This window comes from Mus musculus, chromosome 3, assembly GCF_000001635.26.
Source record: "Mus musculus strain C57BL/6J chromosome 3, GRCm38.p6 C57BL/6J".
In the NCBI taxonomy this organism is placed as follows: Eukaryota; Metazoa; Chordata; class Mammalia; order Rodentia; family Muridae; genus Mus; species Mus musculus.
Genome location: NC_000069.6, coordinates 59,196,344 through 59,211,174, shown reverse-complemented (window position 1 = coordinate 59,211,174; position 14,831 = coordinate 59,196,344). Strand labels below are relative to the sequence as shown.

The 14,831-nt window shown below is 43.3% G+C and overlaps 2 protein-coding genes across 17 annotated transcripts in view; one reads left to right on the top strand and one right to left on the bottom strand.

Annotated features, from left to right (window-relative positions):
• Med12l (mediator complex subunit 12-like) overlaps positions 1–14,831 on the bottom strand; it is a 313,028-nt gene that overhangs the window by 107,272 nt on the left and 190,925 nt on the right. The gene's annotated exons all lie outside the window — the stretch shown is intronic.
• P2ry13 (purinergic receptor P2Y, G-protein coupled 13) lies at positions 293–3,283 on the top strand. Its single transcript, NM_028808.3, has 2 exons — positions 293–353; positions 817–3,283. Exon 2 carries the CDS (start codon positions 820–822, stop codon positions 1,831–1,833), a length of 1,014 nt encoding a protein of 337 aa, NP_083084.2. The 5' UTR covers positions 293–353; positions 817–819; the 3' UTR covers positions 1,834–3,283.

Here is a 14,831-nt window from a genome sequence, read left to right as displayed (position 1 = left end):
GAATCCAACACTTCTGGCCTCTGAGGGCACCTGAATGCATATGCGCCCTTACACATATAATTTAATATAATAAAATAGACCACATGTTAAGAATATGGCGTGGTGGCGTGCCTGCAGAGCCGGTGACAGCACTGGATTCAATACTCAGAACACGCAACCAATAACTACTGGTAAATGCTCCAAAGGTCTAAAGACAAAGAGGTTCTAGAAAATGTGGGTATTACAGAAGCCCACAAGGGGAAATGAGGAAGGAAAAGCAGTATAAGAAAGCAGAACCTTTACTTCACAAGCTATTCGTGGGTTGAGCTAGTAACTGCCACAACTCATACAGCTGAGTCTCTTCCAAAACAAAGGTCAGTTTAATTTTTCTTATGAATTTGCTTGCTATAAAAGGTAAAAGGTGGTTAAATTTTCTAGAAATCTAAATATAATATTCTGTAATCACGGGCTGCAAGCATAAGGTACTTCATAACGCATGACACACTACCCTGTACTCTTACATCTTAAATTAGGTTCTGTCACCGCCGTGTAGTGATTGGTGCTTGCTATTTGGACTTCACAAGGGTAGACATTAACAGGACTTTATAAAACAAAACTAAACTGAACAAAAACCAACCAAACAACAACAGCAACAAAACTAAGCTATGTGCTCAAAAAAGCTCTAGCCAAAGAATCAAATCCGCTGAATGAGTTAAATAGTAAGTTTGTTTTTACAAGAAGTAGTTATCTGCCAATCCACAAGGACCCTTTGTTTACCTTCCTTTGTATGCCTGCTTATGTGTAATCTTTCTCTGTGTGCATGTTTATGTGTAATAGCTGATGCTCGGGACAATCAACACCACTGGGATGCAGGGCTTCAACAAGTCTGAGCGGTGCCCCAGGGACACTCGGATGACACAGCTGCTGTTCCCGGTTCTCTATACTGTGGTCTTCCTGGCAGGCATCCTGCTGAACACCGTGGCCCTCTGGGTGTTCGTCCACATCCCCAGCAATTCCACCTTTATCGTCTACCTCAAGAACACTCTGGTGGCAGACTTGATAATGGCACTCATGCTGCCTTTCAAAATCCTTTCCGACTCACACCTTGCGCCCTGGCAGCTCCGAGGATTTGTGTGCACGCTCTCCTCCGTGGTCTTCTATGAGACGATGTATGTGGGTATCATGATGCTGGGCCTCATCGCTTTCGACAGGTTCCTCAAGATCATCATGCCGTTCAGGAAAACCTTTGTCAAAAAGACGGCTTTCGCAAAAACAGTCTCCATTTCCGTCTGGTCCCTGATGTTCTTCATCTCCCTGCCAAACATGATCTTGAACAAGGAGGCAACGCCATCATCCGTGAAGAAGTGTGCATCTTTGAAGAGTCCCCTTGGGCTGTGGTGGCATCAGGTGGTCAGTCACACCTGCCAGTTCATTTTCTGGGCTGTGTTTATTCTGATGCTTCTGTTTTATGCGGTGATTACCAAAAAGGTGTACAACTCCTATAGGAAGTTTAGGAGTAAGGACAGCAGGCACAAGCGGCTGGAGGTGAAGGTATTTATCGTCATGGCTGTCTTCTTTGTCTGCTTTGCCCCACTGCATTTTGTCAGAATACCATACACTTACAGTCAAACCACCAATAAGACTGACTGTAGGTTAGAAAACCAGCTGTTTATTGCTAAAGAAGCAACTCTCTTTCTGGCAACAACTAACATTTGTATGGACCCCTTAATATACATAATTTTATGCAAGAAGTTCACACAAAAGGTGCCATGTGTGAGATGGGGAAAGGCAAGAACAGCAGGATCAAGCGAAGACCACCACAGTAGTCAGACAGACAACATCACCCTAGCCTGACCACTGTGTCCCACAGGTTAATTTCACGCATGGCCTCACGTCTATTTATGGATGGGATTTCAAAAGATCATTTATGTGGAGACCTCATTTAAGCATTACAGGAAAAAAGAGGGGAACAAACAGTTCCCTACATTTTATTATCCTAGTGTATGGAAAAACATTATGCCCATTTTAACCACATAGACGTATTTATAAGCAGGATAAATTAAGAGACCATGTAATACAGCAAATGGCCACTAGATGTCACCTTTTCAAGGGCATTCATGTACTATGGAAAAGGTTAATGGGAAACAGGTTTGCCTGAAAAATCTTCCTTCTAGTTACCACCCCACCATCTCTCACACACATAATTCCTAAAACACCAGGCTGGCTTTTACAGCCTTCAGAATGCTGACACTTGTGAACAGAAACCAACCAACTTGCATATCCAGTGCCTGTGTGGAAAGGCTAAGGTGGGGGCTCAAAGAGATGCAGTCTGAGGAACCAAAGTGGGTTGGTCAAAATAACCCCAGGCATCTCAAAAGATTTCCTCCTTACAAGTGCAAAGGGCTGCTCCTACATCTAAACAGAGCACCAGAAGAGAGGCACATGCAACAGGCAAAGCCAGTTCACAGCCATGTGCAATCCAGAGAGGGGAAGTGTTTAGTCAGCAAAACCTTCCTGGGCAACAGCATCTGCATCCTGTTGGAAAATACTTATTTCCCTCACTGTTTATCTATAAATTAGGTTCCTTGCTACACACTGTCTTATATTAACTGCTTTCATTCTTAGCCACATTTCCCAAAAACAGGGTTCGTAAAAAGACAGCAAAATCACACATTTTTACAAAAGAAATGGGGTAAGGATATCCTAGACGGGATGTTTGTTGTACACTATCCTTAGTGCATGTGAGCAAGGGGATGGTTGGCCTGGCATTAGTAATATTCATGTGGGAAGATTTTTCAAAGCCTGATTCATTTTATTTGGGCCTATCTACTTCCCTGGATCTCATTATGGGTTTAAGAAAATTAAAATATGTGGCTGGTGATGCTGGGTTTTCTGGAGAACACGACGACTCTTCCCCTAACCGCGCCTGTAATGTGAAATCCTGGCTTCTCTCTTTCCATAGCCTCAGAAGCCACAGAGGCAAGAGAACTTCCTTGTCTTCCTGGAATCACTTGCTAATCTTGACCTTTACAAACTCCATTTAATATGGCACATTTGGTCCGCACTGCACTGTACATAGAACCTTCCATCTGACCCACTTTGTAAGTTCCTATTGATTAGTGACACCCAAAGTTGCTGTCCCTTACTCCAGGTAACCTTACCTGCCCAACCTCCTCCGAGTCCTCCAGCCCAGTCACTTCCTCATCTGTGTGACATCATTCCTCATCTACTTATCGAATTGATTTAGGATAATTTGCTAAATATGCACTGTGCAATTAATAAATTTTGCTAAAACAAATCAAAAGGGGCCCTTTTTCTTGACAAGCTGTCATTATTTGTTCTGGTTGTCCTGGAACTTACAAAGATCCACCTGCCCCTGCCTTCCAAGTAGAGTGCTGGGACTAAAGGAATGCATCAAAATGCCTAGCCCAACTGGGTCTTATTTTACTGCACTATAAAAGTAAAAGGAAAGCAGCCAGCTCCTATCGATTTACCATTAACAGAGTAGGCTTCCAGGGCAGGTAGTGGGGCTTAGTGGTAGGACCTGTGCCCAGCATGTACAAGATCCTAGATCTGATCAGCACCTAGATGAAAAAGAAAAATTTTAAAAATGGAAGCTTAAGCTCTTGAACTCTGTATAGTTGCTTTCCTATCATGTGCGTGCTAGAGCTGAGGAGAAATGCTGCCCACCTGGGCTAGGAAAGAGCACAAATGAAACAAGGAGACCAAACATTGGAATTTTAAGGCTACTGACACAATGCTTTATCCAGTTATCCAGTAACTGGGTAAGTCAAACCTGTAACTGCAGCATATTACAAATCCCAAAGCTCTCCTTTAGGTGAATTCTAGGTCTCTTAAATAAAACAATGAAATCATTTGTATTATTACACATATCACTAAACCTATATACCATTACAGAGCACATGACACAGTCACAGGAAAACCCTAATACTGTGTTACACATAACTGTATCTGAGCCACATTATTAAATAGTAATCCATACATGGTAGTATAGCTTATATAGCTTACCTTTGATGACAATTTCAATTGCCTCTACATAAATTTACAACTCATATATACATGTTTGTTTGTTTGTTTGTTTGTTTGTTTGTTTTTGAAGACAGGGTTTCTCTGTGTAACCCTGGCTGTCCTGGAACTCACTCTGTAGACCAGCCTGGCCTGGAACTCAGAAATCCACCTGCCTCTGCCTCCCAAGTGCTGGGATTAAAGCCATCACCGCCTGGCTAATATATACACTTTTAAGAACGGTATTTCCAGATATAACTTCAATCTGTGATTCATAAGTTCAAACACTTCATTCCATTATAATACCATAGTCAGAAGTAGATTGCCCAGTCAAGTGTTGTGGCACACTCTTATGTAATCCCAGCGCATCAGTGTCTATGTGGGGATCACCAGTCACTACCGCTTTTCCAGGCAGCAAGTTTCTCTCAAAACAACAGCAACAAAAGCAGAGGGTCTGCTCTGTACAACAGAGTTGCCAGGAACCTAGAGAAGAGGGGCATTAGACCTATCTTAAAGTTACATTCCCTATGGGAACCTCTAAGCTCTCAAGGCAGATTCAAAACTGTAGAATATTTATAGAATGGCCTGATATGTAACTTGGCCATAAACAAGGAGCAAAGAATGAAAAGAAGGAAGTGATGGGCCTTCAGATGCTTAGTCTGCTCTGGGACAGAGCACAGCAATGTATAATTCTGTCATCTTCAGCTTCCCCACAGGCCTGTGCTTAAATCTGTATTAGACCCTTTCTCAATAAACCCCAAAACTCCTTTTTAAAAAATAGCGCTCTGATGCGGTATATGAGCTGAACTCACAGCAAAATTGTGGGCTTTTATCAAAAGCTAAGATATAATTATTTGCACTGGATAATTAGGGTGAGGCCTCCAAACATCTTCTATGAGGGGAAAAGATGGGAGTGTAATTACCACACAGGGGAACATTGTAGAGAAACCACAGGAAGTTATTCTACCACGGGAACAGGGGAGGGGCGGAGATGCCATGATGATTCTCAGCTCGGTGACATGGACAGGATGCCAGTGACAAAGAGGAGCCCATCAGGTCCGTTCCCACAAAGTTCAACAGGAGAAACCACCCAGAACAGGACAGCCCAGGCTATGCAGTGTCTGCTGTCTAAGAAAGGAGTGAGTTTACAAGGTTCTAGCCCTAGTTACTACAGAAGTTACAAAGCATTTGAAGGGCCTAGGAACAAACCTGAACATTCTGAACTTCATTTAGAGGCCCAATATGCATCATAAAAGTAAAGGATGCATTGCTAGAAATTGCTAGGTGCTTTAGTGGTCACCAGAATCAGCTGAGAAGACCCTAAAACACAGACGGCTGGACACAGCCCAGCAAGGCTTAGTGCAAGCCTTCAGGAGACACTGGTGCCGCGAGTTTGACCTGCACATTTAGGATCACGCCCCTAAATGTCTATGAAGGCCCGTACTTCCCATTGAAACTGACTGGCAATCCAGCCGTCATGGGACTCACATAATCCTACTTTCTAAATATAGGATGCTGAGGCAGGAGGATGAAGTTGAGGCCAGCCTGGTCTACAGAGAGAGTTACAAAGTTCAGACCACCCTGAGCTACATAAAAACAACTGACTTGCTGCCCAGCCCTCTTAGAAATGAGTGTCTAAGGTTAGATTAATCAACCAGAGACAAAGCAACATTGTTAGTAAGAGAGCAGGGCAGACACAAGGCAGGGGCAGGTAAAGGACTTGATGACCTGGGAAGACGAGGCCTCTCAAGGGGCATCAGCTGTTTAATAGCAAATGTTGACACTGCAGGCAATTCAGACTGCTCACTGGAAGCAACAGTCGGAGTAAAACCAGAAGTACTGAAAACAAGTGTATTACGTCATACTTCTTATTAACCAGGCAGGCAGACAAAGCTGTCAACACATTCCATCACTTAGCAGTCCCAGGACGCGTATAAAGCGTTCTCATTACTTTCCTTTTAAGAGATGAAGTTGAGAAACTGAAAGACTAGGTCACCTGCATGAAGTCACGGAGCTCAGCATGGCTGAGGACCCTAAGTTAGACTCTAGCTTTTAAGCCTATCTTAAATGACAACACTCTCAAGAGAAAGCACAACTTCAGTTTCCCAATCTATGCCTTGTACGTTTTATAACTCTCATCGCTACTCTCACAATCCCTGCCTCTTCCAAATTAACATCATCATGTGTGGGCTACAGGCAGCCCAGGAAGTGCTAGCTGATAAGCCCAGACCTATAAGTTAACGAGGGCCTCCTGTTCCAGGACCTTCCCACCCTACTCCCATGCCCAAATGCCTGTGGTGTGCCAGCACTCTGCTGCTGGACACTTTAAAAGGATCACTGTTCGTGTGTGTGTGTGTGTGTGTGTGTTTGTGTTTGTGTCTATGTGTGTCTGTGTGTGTCTGAATGTGTGTTTGCACATGTGTGGGCACACATGAATATGCATGTAGAGGCTTGAGTTTACCACAGAGCATCTTTCTTGATCACTTTCCACGTTACATATTAGGGCAGGGTCTTTGCTGAGCCTAGAGCGTATCGATCAAGGTACTCCAACTAGCCAACTCCTGTGCTCTGGGATTACAGGTCACCCTGCTTACCCAGCTTTTATGTGGGTTCTGGAGCTACAAATGCCTGCTTTACCAGGAGCCATTCCCCTGCCCTCGCTTCCCCTTTGTAACTGTCACCACATCCTTGAAGCAGATCCTATGCGTTTGCCTGCTGGTAAAGGGAAATATGAAAGTCAAAGTGCAGAGAAGACAGGTGCTGTGCCATTGGTGTGTGGCTCCCTGATGGCAAGCATGGATACAGCTCATCCTGACACCTAGACAAGCAGCCGCAAGACCAGAACCTGCACTGCTCTGCACAAACGGCAGGAGGGCAAACAGAATTCCAAGGAGGCTGATATCAGCCCCACTGGTGAACAGTGAGGAAGTGGCCCCTGGAGAGGAAAAGGGGAGAAGTCTTTATGTAAATGGATTTTATCACCCTTGCAAGAAGAGAGGGTCAATCCCAGCACCCTGGTCTACCCTGGGCTAGCTGGGTGTCTCACCAGATGAGTTCCTGAGGGAAATAAAAGCCCCAAGTTGGATTCACATGCTCACTAGGCCAGTCATCCTGTACATGCTCGGCTCAAGGCTGATCTCTAAGGCTGCACCCAAGTATGGAATGCAAACCACAATGAGTGGGAGGAGGTGCTACGTGAGGCATGGTTATCAAACCACAGAGGTGTGAAAAGGGTTGGAGGTTTGAAAAGACTAATTTCAAAGCGAGGAATTAAAGAAGGGCTCATGAGAGAGGAGCGTTTGAACTAGAATTTGAAGGCAAACAAAACACTTAGAGGAGAGTGCTGTGCAGCACACTGGATAACCAATGACCCCAGGAGGGACACAAGCACACGGTTGCAGTCCCACAACCTGTCAACGCACAAAGTGAGCAGAAAGAAGCTCAGGACCCAACCTGGGAGCATGTTACAGGCACCTGGATTTCTCTAATGAGCCTCCGAGGCTTCTGAGATGCAGAAGCACATGGTATGGAATGTGTTTCTGGAAAAAACAAAAAACGTGTGCATCTTGAAGACTCTCAATTTAACTGAAAGAGACCAACACTAGAAGGTCATCTTTCATCTGTGCAGGCCTGAGCAGGAAGGAGACAGATCTCTGACAATTAGATCAGGGAAGGGCCAAGGATGATAAAAGACAATGTTAGCTTTTTCCTCGCCCTCCTGAGCTGAAACAAAGTCATGGTGAGCTTTTCCTCCAGCCAACCGGGCCCTACGTGAAGCTGACCAATCCAGGCTGGTTAGATACTTCCAAAGCCAGTGCTATCACTACTGCTTCTATTTAAATTTGTCCACATTGATCAACCCAAAGTTAGGGGAAGGGATCCATTCTGGGCTACCCCAACCACTTAAAACCTCTGCCCTTTAAGGAAGAATAGATTTTTAGCCCCCAGGTCTCCTCTCTGCTTTGCTGTGAGTGCATACGTGTGTATGTGTGTGTGTGTGTGTGTGTGTATGTGTGTGTGTGTGTGTGTGTGTGTGTGTGTGCATATGTGTGTCTGTGTTTCATTTTTAATAAAGTTTGTTACCTGTTGCTGTCTGTTGTGTCTAAGCTTTTTCCTGCCTTCTAATTCAATTTAGTTGTTAGACAAACTAAACCCTGTTCAGCCCCCCTACATGGTAGCACATGGACTGGAGGTATTTTCAAGGGGATAAGTTGTGAGTTCAGAACCCAAGGTCACTTGGGGAATTCTATGTACAGTATGCTTGTGATTAATATGCAAAACCTGTACTCAAAGGAGTTCACTGTAAGTACAGCCATCCTCCGCCAAGGTAAGAGGCAACTGTTGTAGAGGCCCTTAGATGGGATGAAGTAGTGAGTCGTGAAGAAAGGCAAATTGCTTATTTGGGGGGGAGGGGTCTCAAGCTCAGTTGTCATTGAGGAAGCCAAGACAAGAAGCCAAGACATAAAAGGCAAAATGTGGACAAAGGTTCTGAAGACAGGGCCTGACTTATCTAGCCAAGAGTTTTTCTGAGATGGGAAGAGAGACTAAGAATCAACTAACCTAAGAGGTCGTGTTGCACAGACCACACAGGAGAGGAGGACCAGAGGATGAATTGAGGTTGGGGTGTGGAATGTCCAAATTACTGGAAGACAAAAGAAGGAAGTGACAGTTACCCAAATCAAACTGTCTGTCTGTGGAGGTCACGGTAAGTAAACAGAGCTGGTGTGGTGGTGCTCCAGTTTGTGAATGGGAAGTGAGGGCAGACAAGTTAACTATTATCATTCTAAAGTATAAGTCCATTTAAAAGATTCAGAGTGACTATGGTCCACAAGAAATAACATTCAGAGCACTAATGAAATGGATAGATTTAGCCCTGTAATTACGTTGTCTGCCCATCTGGCTTAAGCTTTCCTCGTTGGCTATTACACTACTAAGAATGAATCTCAAGACATTAGAACTTCCCCAGAAATACACTGGTGGGAGGGGAAACAGCTGAAGCCTTGACTACATCAAGAGGAGAAACTTGTCTCGAAGAGAAATATATTCAAATTGTCAAAGACCTTGCAAGAGAGAGTCATCTTAAAGAACAGACCTTGCCAGATAGACTCACCCTGCAGGAGAGACTGGGAGCAGAGGCAAGCAGGGAACCACACCTTGCCAGATTATGTAGTAAATGTTTTTCTTGCTTCTATTTAGACCCTACTCTCATGTCAAGAATCCAGGAGAAATCCTGGAGAAAGACTTGAAAGGGTCAATGGATCTCTCTGTCCCTCTTCCAAATGTGACCACAATGAACAAATCTCCCTTTTCTGCTTTTCACTATTAATTTGACTCCTTTAATTAGATTACTGGGGACAGGCAGCCAGTCCTGGTTGGCTGGGGCACAGGCTATGAGCCCTAAGTCTAGCAACAGAACCTGCCTAGTTACATGATAGTTAGGCCACCATGAGAGGCCCCTATACGGTGATTACCTGAATCCTGACTGCTTTGCCCCATTCTCAGAAGGATCTGCAGAAAAAGAGGTTGAGCAAGGGAAGCTAGGGAGGAAAGAGAAAGGGAAGTGTCAGAACATAGACAAAAAACAGGACAGACGTTAAAACAGTAAACGAGAAACAAAGGAGGAAGACCGCAGTAAGAACATGAAAGAGACAGAAACCCAAGTTTAAGACTTCAAGTGCATATGTAATTCTGCTTTGAATATCTTCATATCTTTGTTTTTTATGTTGAAATGCCTGTAAAGAAAGAAACTAAGAGTGTTCCAAGATTCCCTGGTTCACCACTAAAGACGAACTGGAGCTTACTAAAGGCAACTGAAATGCTAAGGGGATGGCATAACTTCTGTGTGGAGGATCTTCACCCTTTAACCATCTCACATCCCCAAGCATAAAGACATACCTGCCTTCCCTGTTTATTTCAGCTATCGCCCCTATGCCTTCCACCAAGAAAAATGGAAGAGCAACCAAATTATAAACAACATAACTCTCATGTACACATTCTCTTGCTTCGTTACAGGCATCTTCATGCCCTGGAAGACATTGAGGCTAAAGACCTCGCCCAAGTACAAATGCTGTGAAACAGACACTTGGATCCACACTGGAGTTGACCTGATCCCAGTTACCAGTTTTGTCACAGCCCAATATTAAAGCAAGACACACAGCCGAGAGATAGAAAGGATGCCAAACCTAAAAGAGTTACAGGGGAAGGACAAGAGCAGACTTGGCTATCTCCAGACTCAATCTCCAAAGCTTCCGTCCCCTTTAATCAACCACTATGAAGGATGTTCCCATACCAAAAAAGGTTGGGGCTTTTTGAAGACCTAATACATACAAGTCATTTCAAGTGACAGATTAAACATAGTAATTTAGGCATAGGGACCCAAAGATACCAATCTGGCCTAAGGGATATTAAAGGGTTTGTAATTATTACATACAGCACAAATGCACAGCTACTAGACATGAACTGCAGAATAACCTTCTATATAGAAACAAGCAGTAAGATTGTCTGAGGCTTTCACTACAATCTGTGCTCCAAGTTCTGATTATATGGGAAAGACGTGGATATTCAGTACACATCAATTAGCTGTGTGTGGCAAGTCAGGCCTGTAGTCCCAGCACTTGAAAGACTGAGGCAGGCAGGAGAATTGCCTTAAATTCAAGGGCCAGACTAGGGGACACAGGAAGACTCTACCTAAAAAACAAACCCAAAGGGACCAAGACCAGTCACCTGAAGCTGAGCTCACTTTCTTGCTTGTGGTCTTTGTTAGTGTGCTAGTCTTCAAAGGACTATCAGTCAGTATGTTTACATGCACACTTTACACGAGAGGGAACTGCACATACTGGAAATCACGGTGATAAAGGAAAGGAGCCTGTTCAAACCACTGTGTCTTCTAACATACAACAGGGAGCACTTTCCCAGGTTGACACCGAGGAACAAAAAGGAGGCATGGAGGAATGAGACCAGGTACAGCACAAGCAACATGCTCGGCGCCTCACACGGAGAGAGTTATGGGGGACAAAGAGCTCACGGGAGAGAGCAGAAAAGCTCATCTACAGTAATTCCGTCTTCTCTCCTTGAGTGTCTCTCTGTGTCTCTTTAAGAATTTATCATGGAAAAAAGCAAACCAAATATCTGTGATTAAACCAGGATCAATCATCATTTTGCAGACATTCAAACACAACATGACTTGCTCAAGTCATTCAAAATCCAAAAGAAAAGGTCAATTTACTCCTAGTGATATTTTTATTTAGTGATCTGTAAGTGACCCTTTTGCTCAAGAGCCACTGGACAGACCCAGCTAAACAGATGGTGCCAATTTTTCTTTAATCTTCTTAAAACACACACACACACACACACACACACACGTAAAGTGCAATAGTTGATTAGATTCCACAAAAAAAATTAAGATAATACTCAGTATTAAACAACGCAAATAGCATTTCCAATGCCATTTTAGCCTTAGTACCGTAACCAATAATAATGCAATGATTTTTTAAAAGAATATCATTAGGCCAGTTAGATGGCTCAGTGAGTAAGAGTGCTTGTTGCCAGAGCTGAAGACATGAGCTTGACCCCTAGAACTCACATGGTGGATACAGAGAATTCACTCTAGCAAGGTGTCCTCTGACCTGCACACCTGTGCCATGGCATACAAGATATACACAAAAATAAATTAACCTAAAATGGTATCTTTGCACTGATAAGTGGATATTAACCCAAAAGTTCGGAATATCTAAGATATAATTCACAGAAGAAGGAAGATCGAAGTATGGATGCTTCAGTTATTCTTAGAAGGGGGAACAAAATACTCACAGGAGGAAATATGGAGACAAGATGTGGAGCAGAGATTGAAGGAAAGACCATCTAGAAACTGCCCCACCTGGGGATTCATCCCATATACAGCTACCAAACCCAGATGCTACTGTGGTTGCCTGATATGGTTGTCTCCTGAAAGGCTCTGTCAGAGGCTGGCAAATACAGAGGTGGATGCTTGCAGCCAACCACTGGACTGAGTGTGGGGGTCGCCCATAAAGGAGTTGGAGAAGGGACTAAAGGAGCTGAGGAGTTTCCAGCCCCATGGAAGGAGCAACAATGTCAACTGGAGCTCAGTGGGACTGGACCACCAACCAAAGAATACACATGGAGGGACATCTGACCACTTATGTGACAGAGGATGGCCTTGTAGGTGGAGAAACCCTTGGGCCTGAGGGAGTTCAATGCCCCAGTGTAGGGGAATGCCAGGATTGAGAGATAGTAGTGGGTGGGTGGTTGGAGGAGCACCCTCATAGAGGCAGGGGGAGGGAGGATGGGATAGGGGATTTCTGAAGGGGAAACCTGGAAAGGGGATAACATTTGAAATGTAAATAAATAAAGAAAATATCCAATAAAAGGAAAAAAATGTTATCTTTGGGGAAATACATGCACAAACTTCCAAAGGTATTACGTTTGCTACAAAGACTACAACTTTAAATCATCACCCCCATTAATGTATGCAATGATTTGTGCACATGTGTGTAATCTCTATGTAGAAGGGTTTTAGCAACTTGGAAATTTAGATGAAATACAGTAAAACTATTCTTTCAACTTGCATAACTCACTTAACATACTTAAAAGTAAATTTAGGCGGTCTGAGGAGATAGCCCAGTCAGCAAAGTGCTTACCCTCAGAGTGCACATCCCTCAGAGTTTACATCTCCAGCATCTACACAAAAGGGCTGCGCTGGGGACTCAGAGACAGCAGGATCTCTGGGGCTTGCTGACTCCAGCATCACTGAAAGACTCTGCCTCAAAAAGTAAGGTGGCAGATAGCCAATGGCGAGTTAAGTTCACAGGCACATAGCCACAATAAGCCATTAAAGTCACTACCAATGTTAAAACATTGTGCGTGTGTGTGTTTGGGGCGGGGGGGTTGGGGGACAAATGAGATGACTCAGCAAGTAAAGTCACTTTTCTTCACTAAACCTGATGACATGAGGTTTTATCACTGGGACCCACAAGTTAAAAGGACAGAAATGACACCCACAGTTTCTTCTCTGACCTTTATATCACCACCTAAAAATTAAATAAATACAATTTTGAAAGATTTTTTTTAAACGTCCTAGTTTTAAATTAGTCATGTGTACACACACACACACACACACACACACACACACAGAGGCATTCAACCCTACCTACCTACTTACCTATATTAAAAGTGAATTTGCTAAAAGAGTTCCCCAGCATGTTATTAAAGTAGTAAGATAATTATTGCTATAATTTCTCCTGGGGCTTTAGGAAACATAAGGCTTGTTATAAAATTAAGTAGAAAAAAACTCTAAAAACTAAAAAACAGGTTTATCATGCATGAATAGTAAGAAAGGTAGCTAGCTGCTCTTTCCATCAAAGCCCATTTGATTCATTCGGGTCTGAGCATGTATGATTTCCTTTTCTGAATGTTAGGAAAGACTAGCTTTAACAGGTCCTAACTTGAGAGTAGAGCATACAACATTTTTAAGACTAATGTAATGCATAAAGACTATCTCATGTTAACCTTTGCATTGCCAGGCTTCATTTCCATCACCAGCCAAAAGAGTGTGGAAATACTGTCTCTGAACAGGCAGTCGACTTATATTCTGGGGAAGGAGGCCTATTCTCCCCCAAGCCCGCAGTGAGATGGCACACAGCCTATTCCTGCTGCACAGTCGGCATACAGACACATGCTTCAGTACTCATGTCAAATTCCAAGGTCCTTGTGCAAAAGGACATATTGTTAATGAACTTGAGGTCACAGTTTGTATCCCAAGAAGCCAAGTTCAGCAACCTATCCTTGAGAAGCCAAATAAGACAACCTAATTAATGGGGGGGGGGGGCAAAAACAGAAAAAGGAGGTGTGTGAATGTAGTTTATGTTTGAATGTGTGAGTATGTGTGTGTGTGTGTATGAGTGTGTACGTTTGAGTGTGTGAGAGTGTGTATATGTGAGTGTCTATGTGTATGTTTGAGAGTGTGTGAATGTTTGAGTGTGTGAGAGTATATGCATATGTGAGTGTGTATGTTTGAGTGTGTGAGTGTTTGTGTATGTGTCTATGTATATGTTTGAGTGTGTGAGAGAAAGTGTGTGTGTGTGTGTGTGTGTGTGTGTGTGTGTACGTATGTGTGACTTGTTGGTCCAAATAACCCAAGTAGTAAATGTTATTAACTTGGGGAAGGCAACAGAACTTGTTAATCTTGTAACAGAAGCCCACCAAATACATGTCCCAATATATGGTTTAGTATGATTTCAAACAGAACTGAAAAAGTGGGGTGAAAAACCCTCACACCTGTAGAGACTGTCACTGCCTACACTTATAAGGTGGCTCCAGGACATGAGACCTCTTTGTACTGAAGCTTTTAAGATTCAGCAGCTATCTGCCGTTCTGGTAATAAGATTTCAAATCATGAACAGCTCATTATTTATCATTTACAGATCATGCTGCAAGAGTTTATTTTAAAAATGAACCTGTGTCTCCAAACAAGGTCTGCTTGGTGCAAAACCTCCCCTAGCAGAAAATGCAGGGATCTGGCTTCAAATTCCATAGGTAACATCCACAGAGAAATACAGTTTGCAGAGGCTCAAGGCTAAGTGAAGCTTTGCTTATAAATCTGGAAACTTATGTAAGACTAACCCATCATTAAATTGGCTAATTTATTCAGAGGCTTTTCCTAAGACTAGCTTCTACTCACTGTACCATCCCACCTTAAACAGAAGGAAAATATCAACCTGTGCTCCTGTTTGTTTGTTTGTTTTGTATTATCTTGTTTTTAAACATCAACCTGTGCTCCTCTATGTTTTACTTTGTTTTGTTTTTGAGAA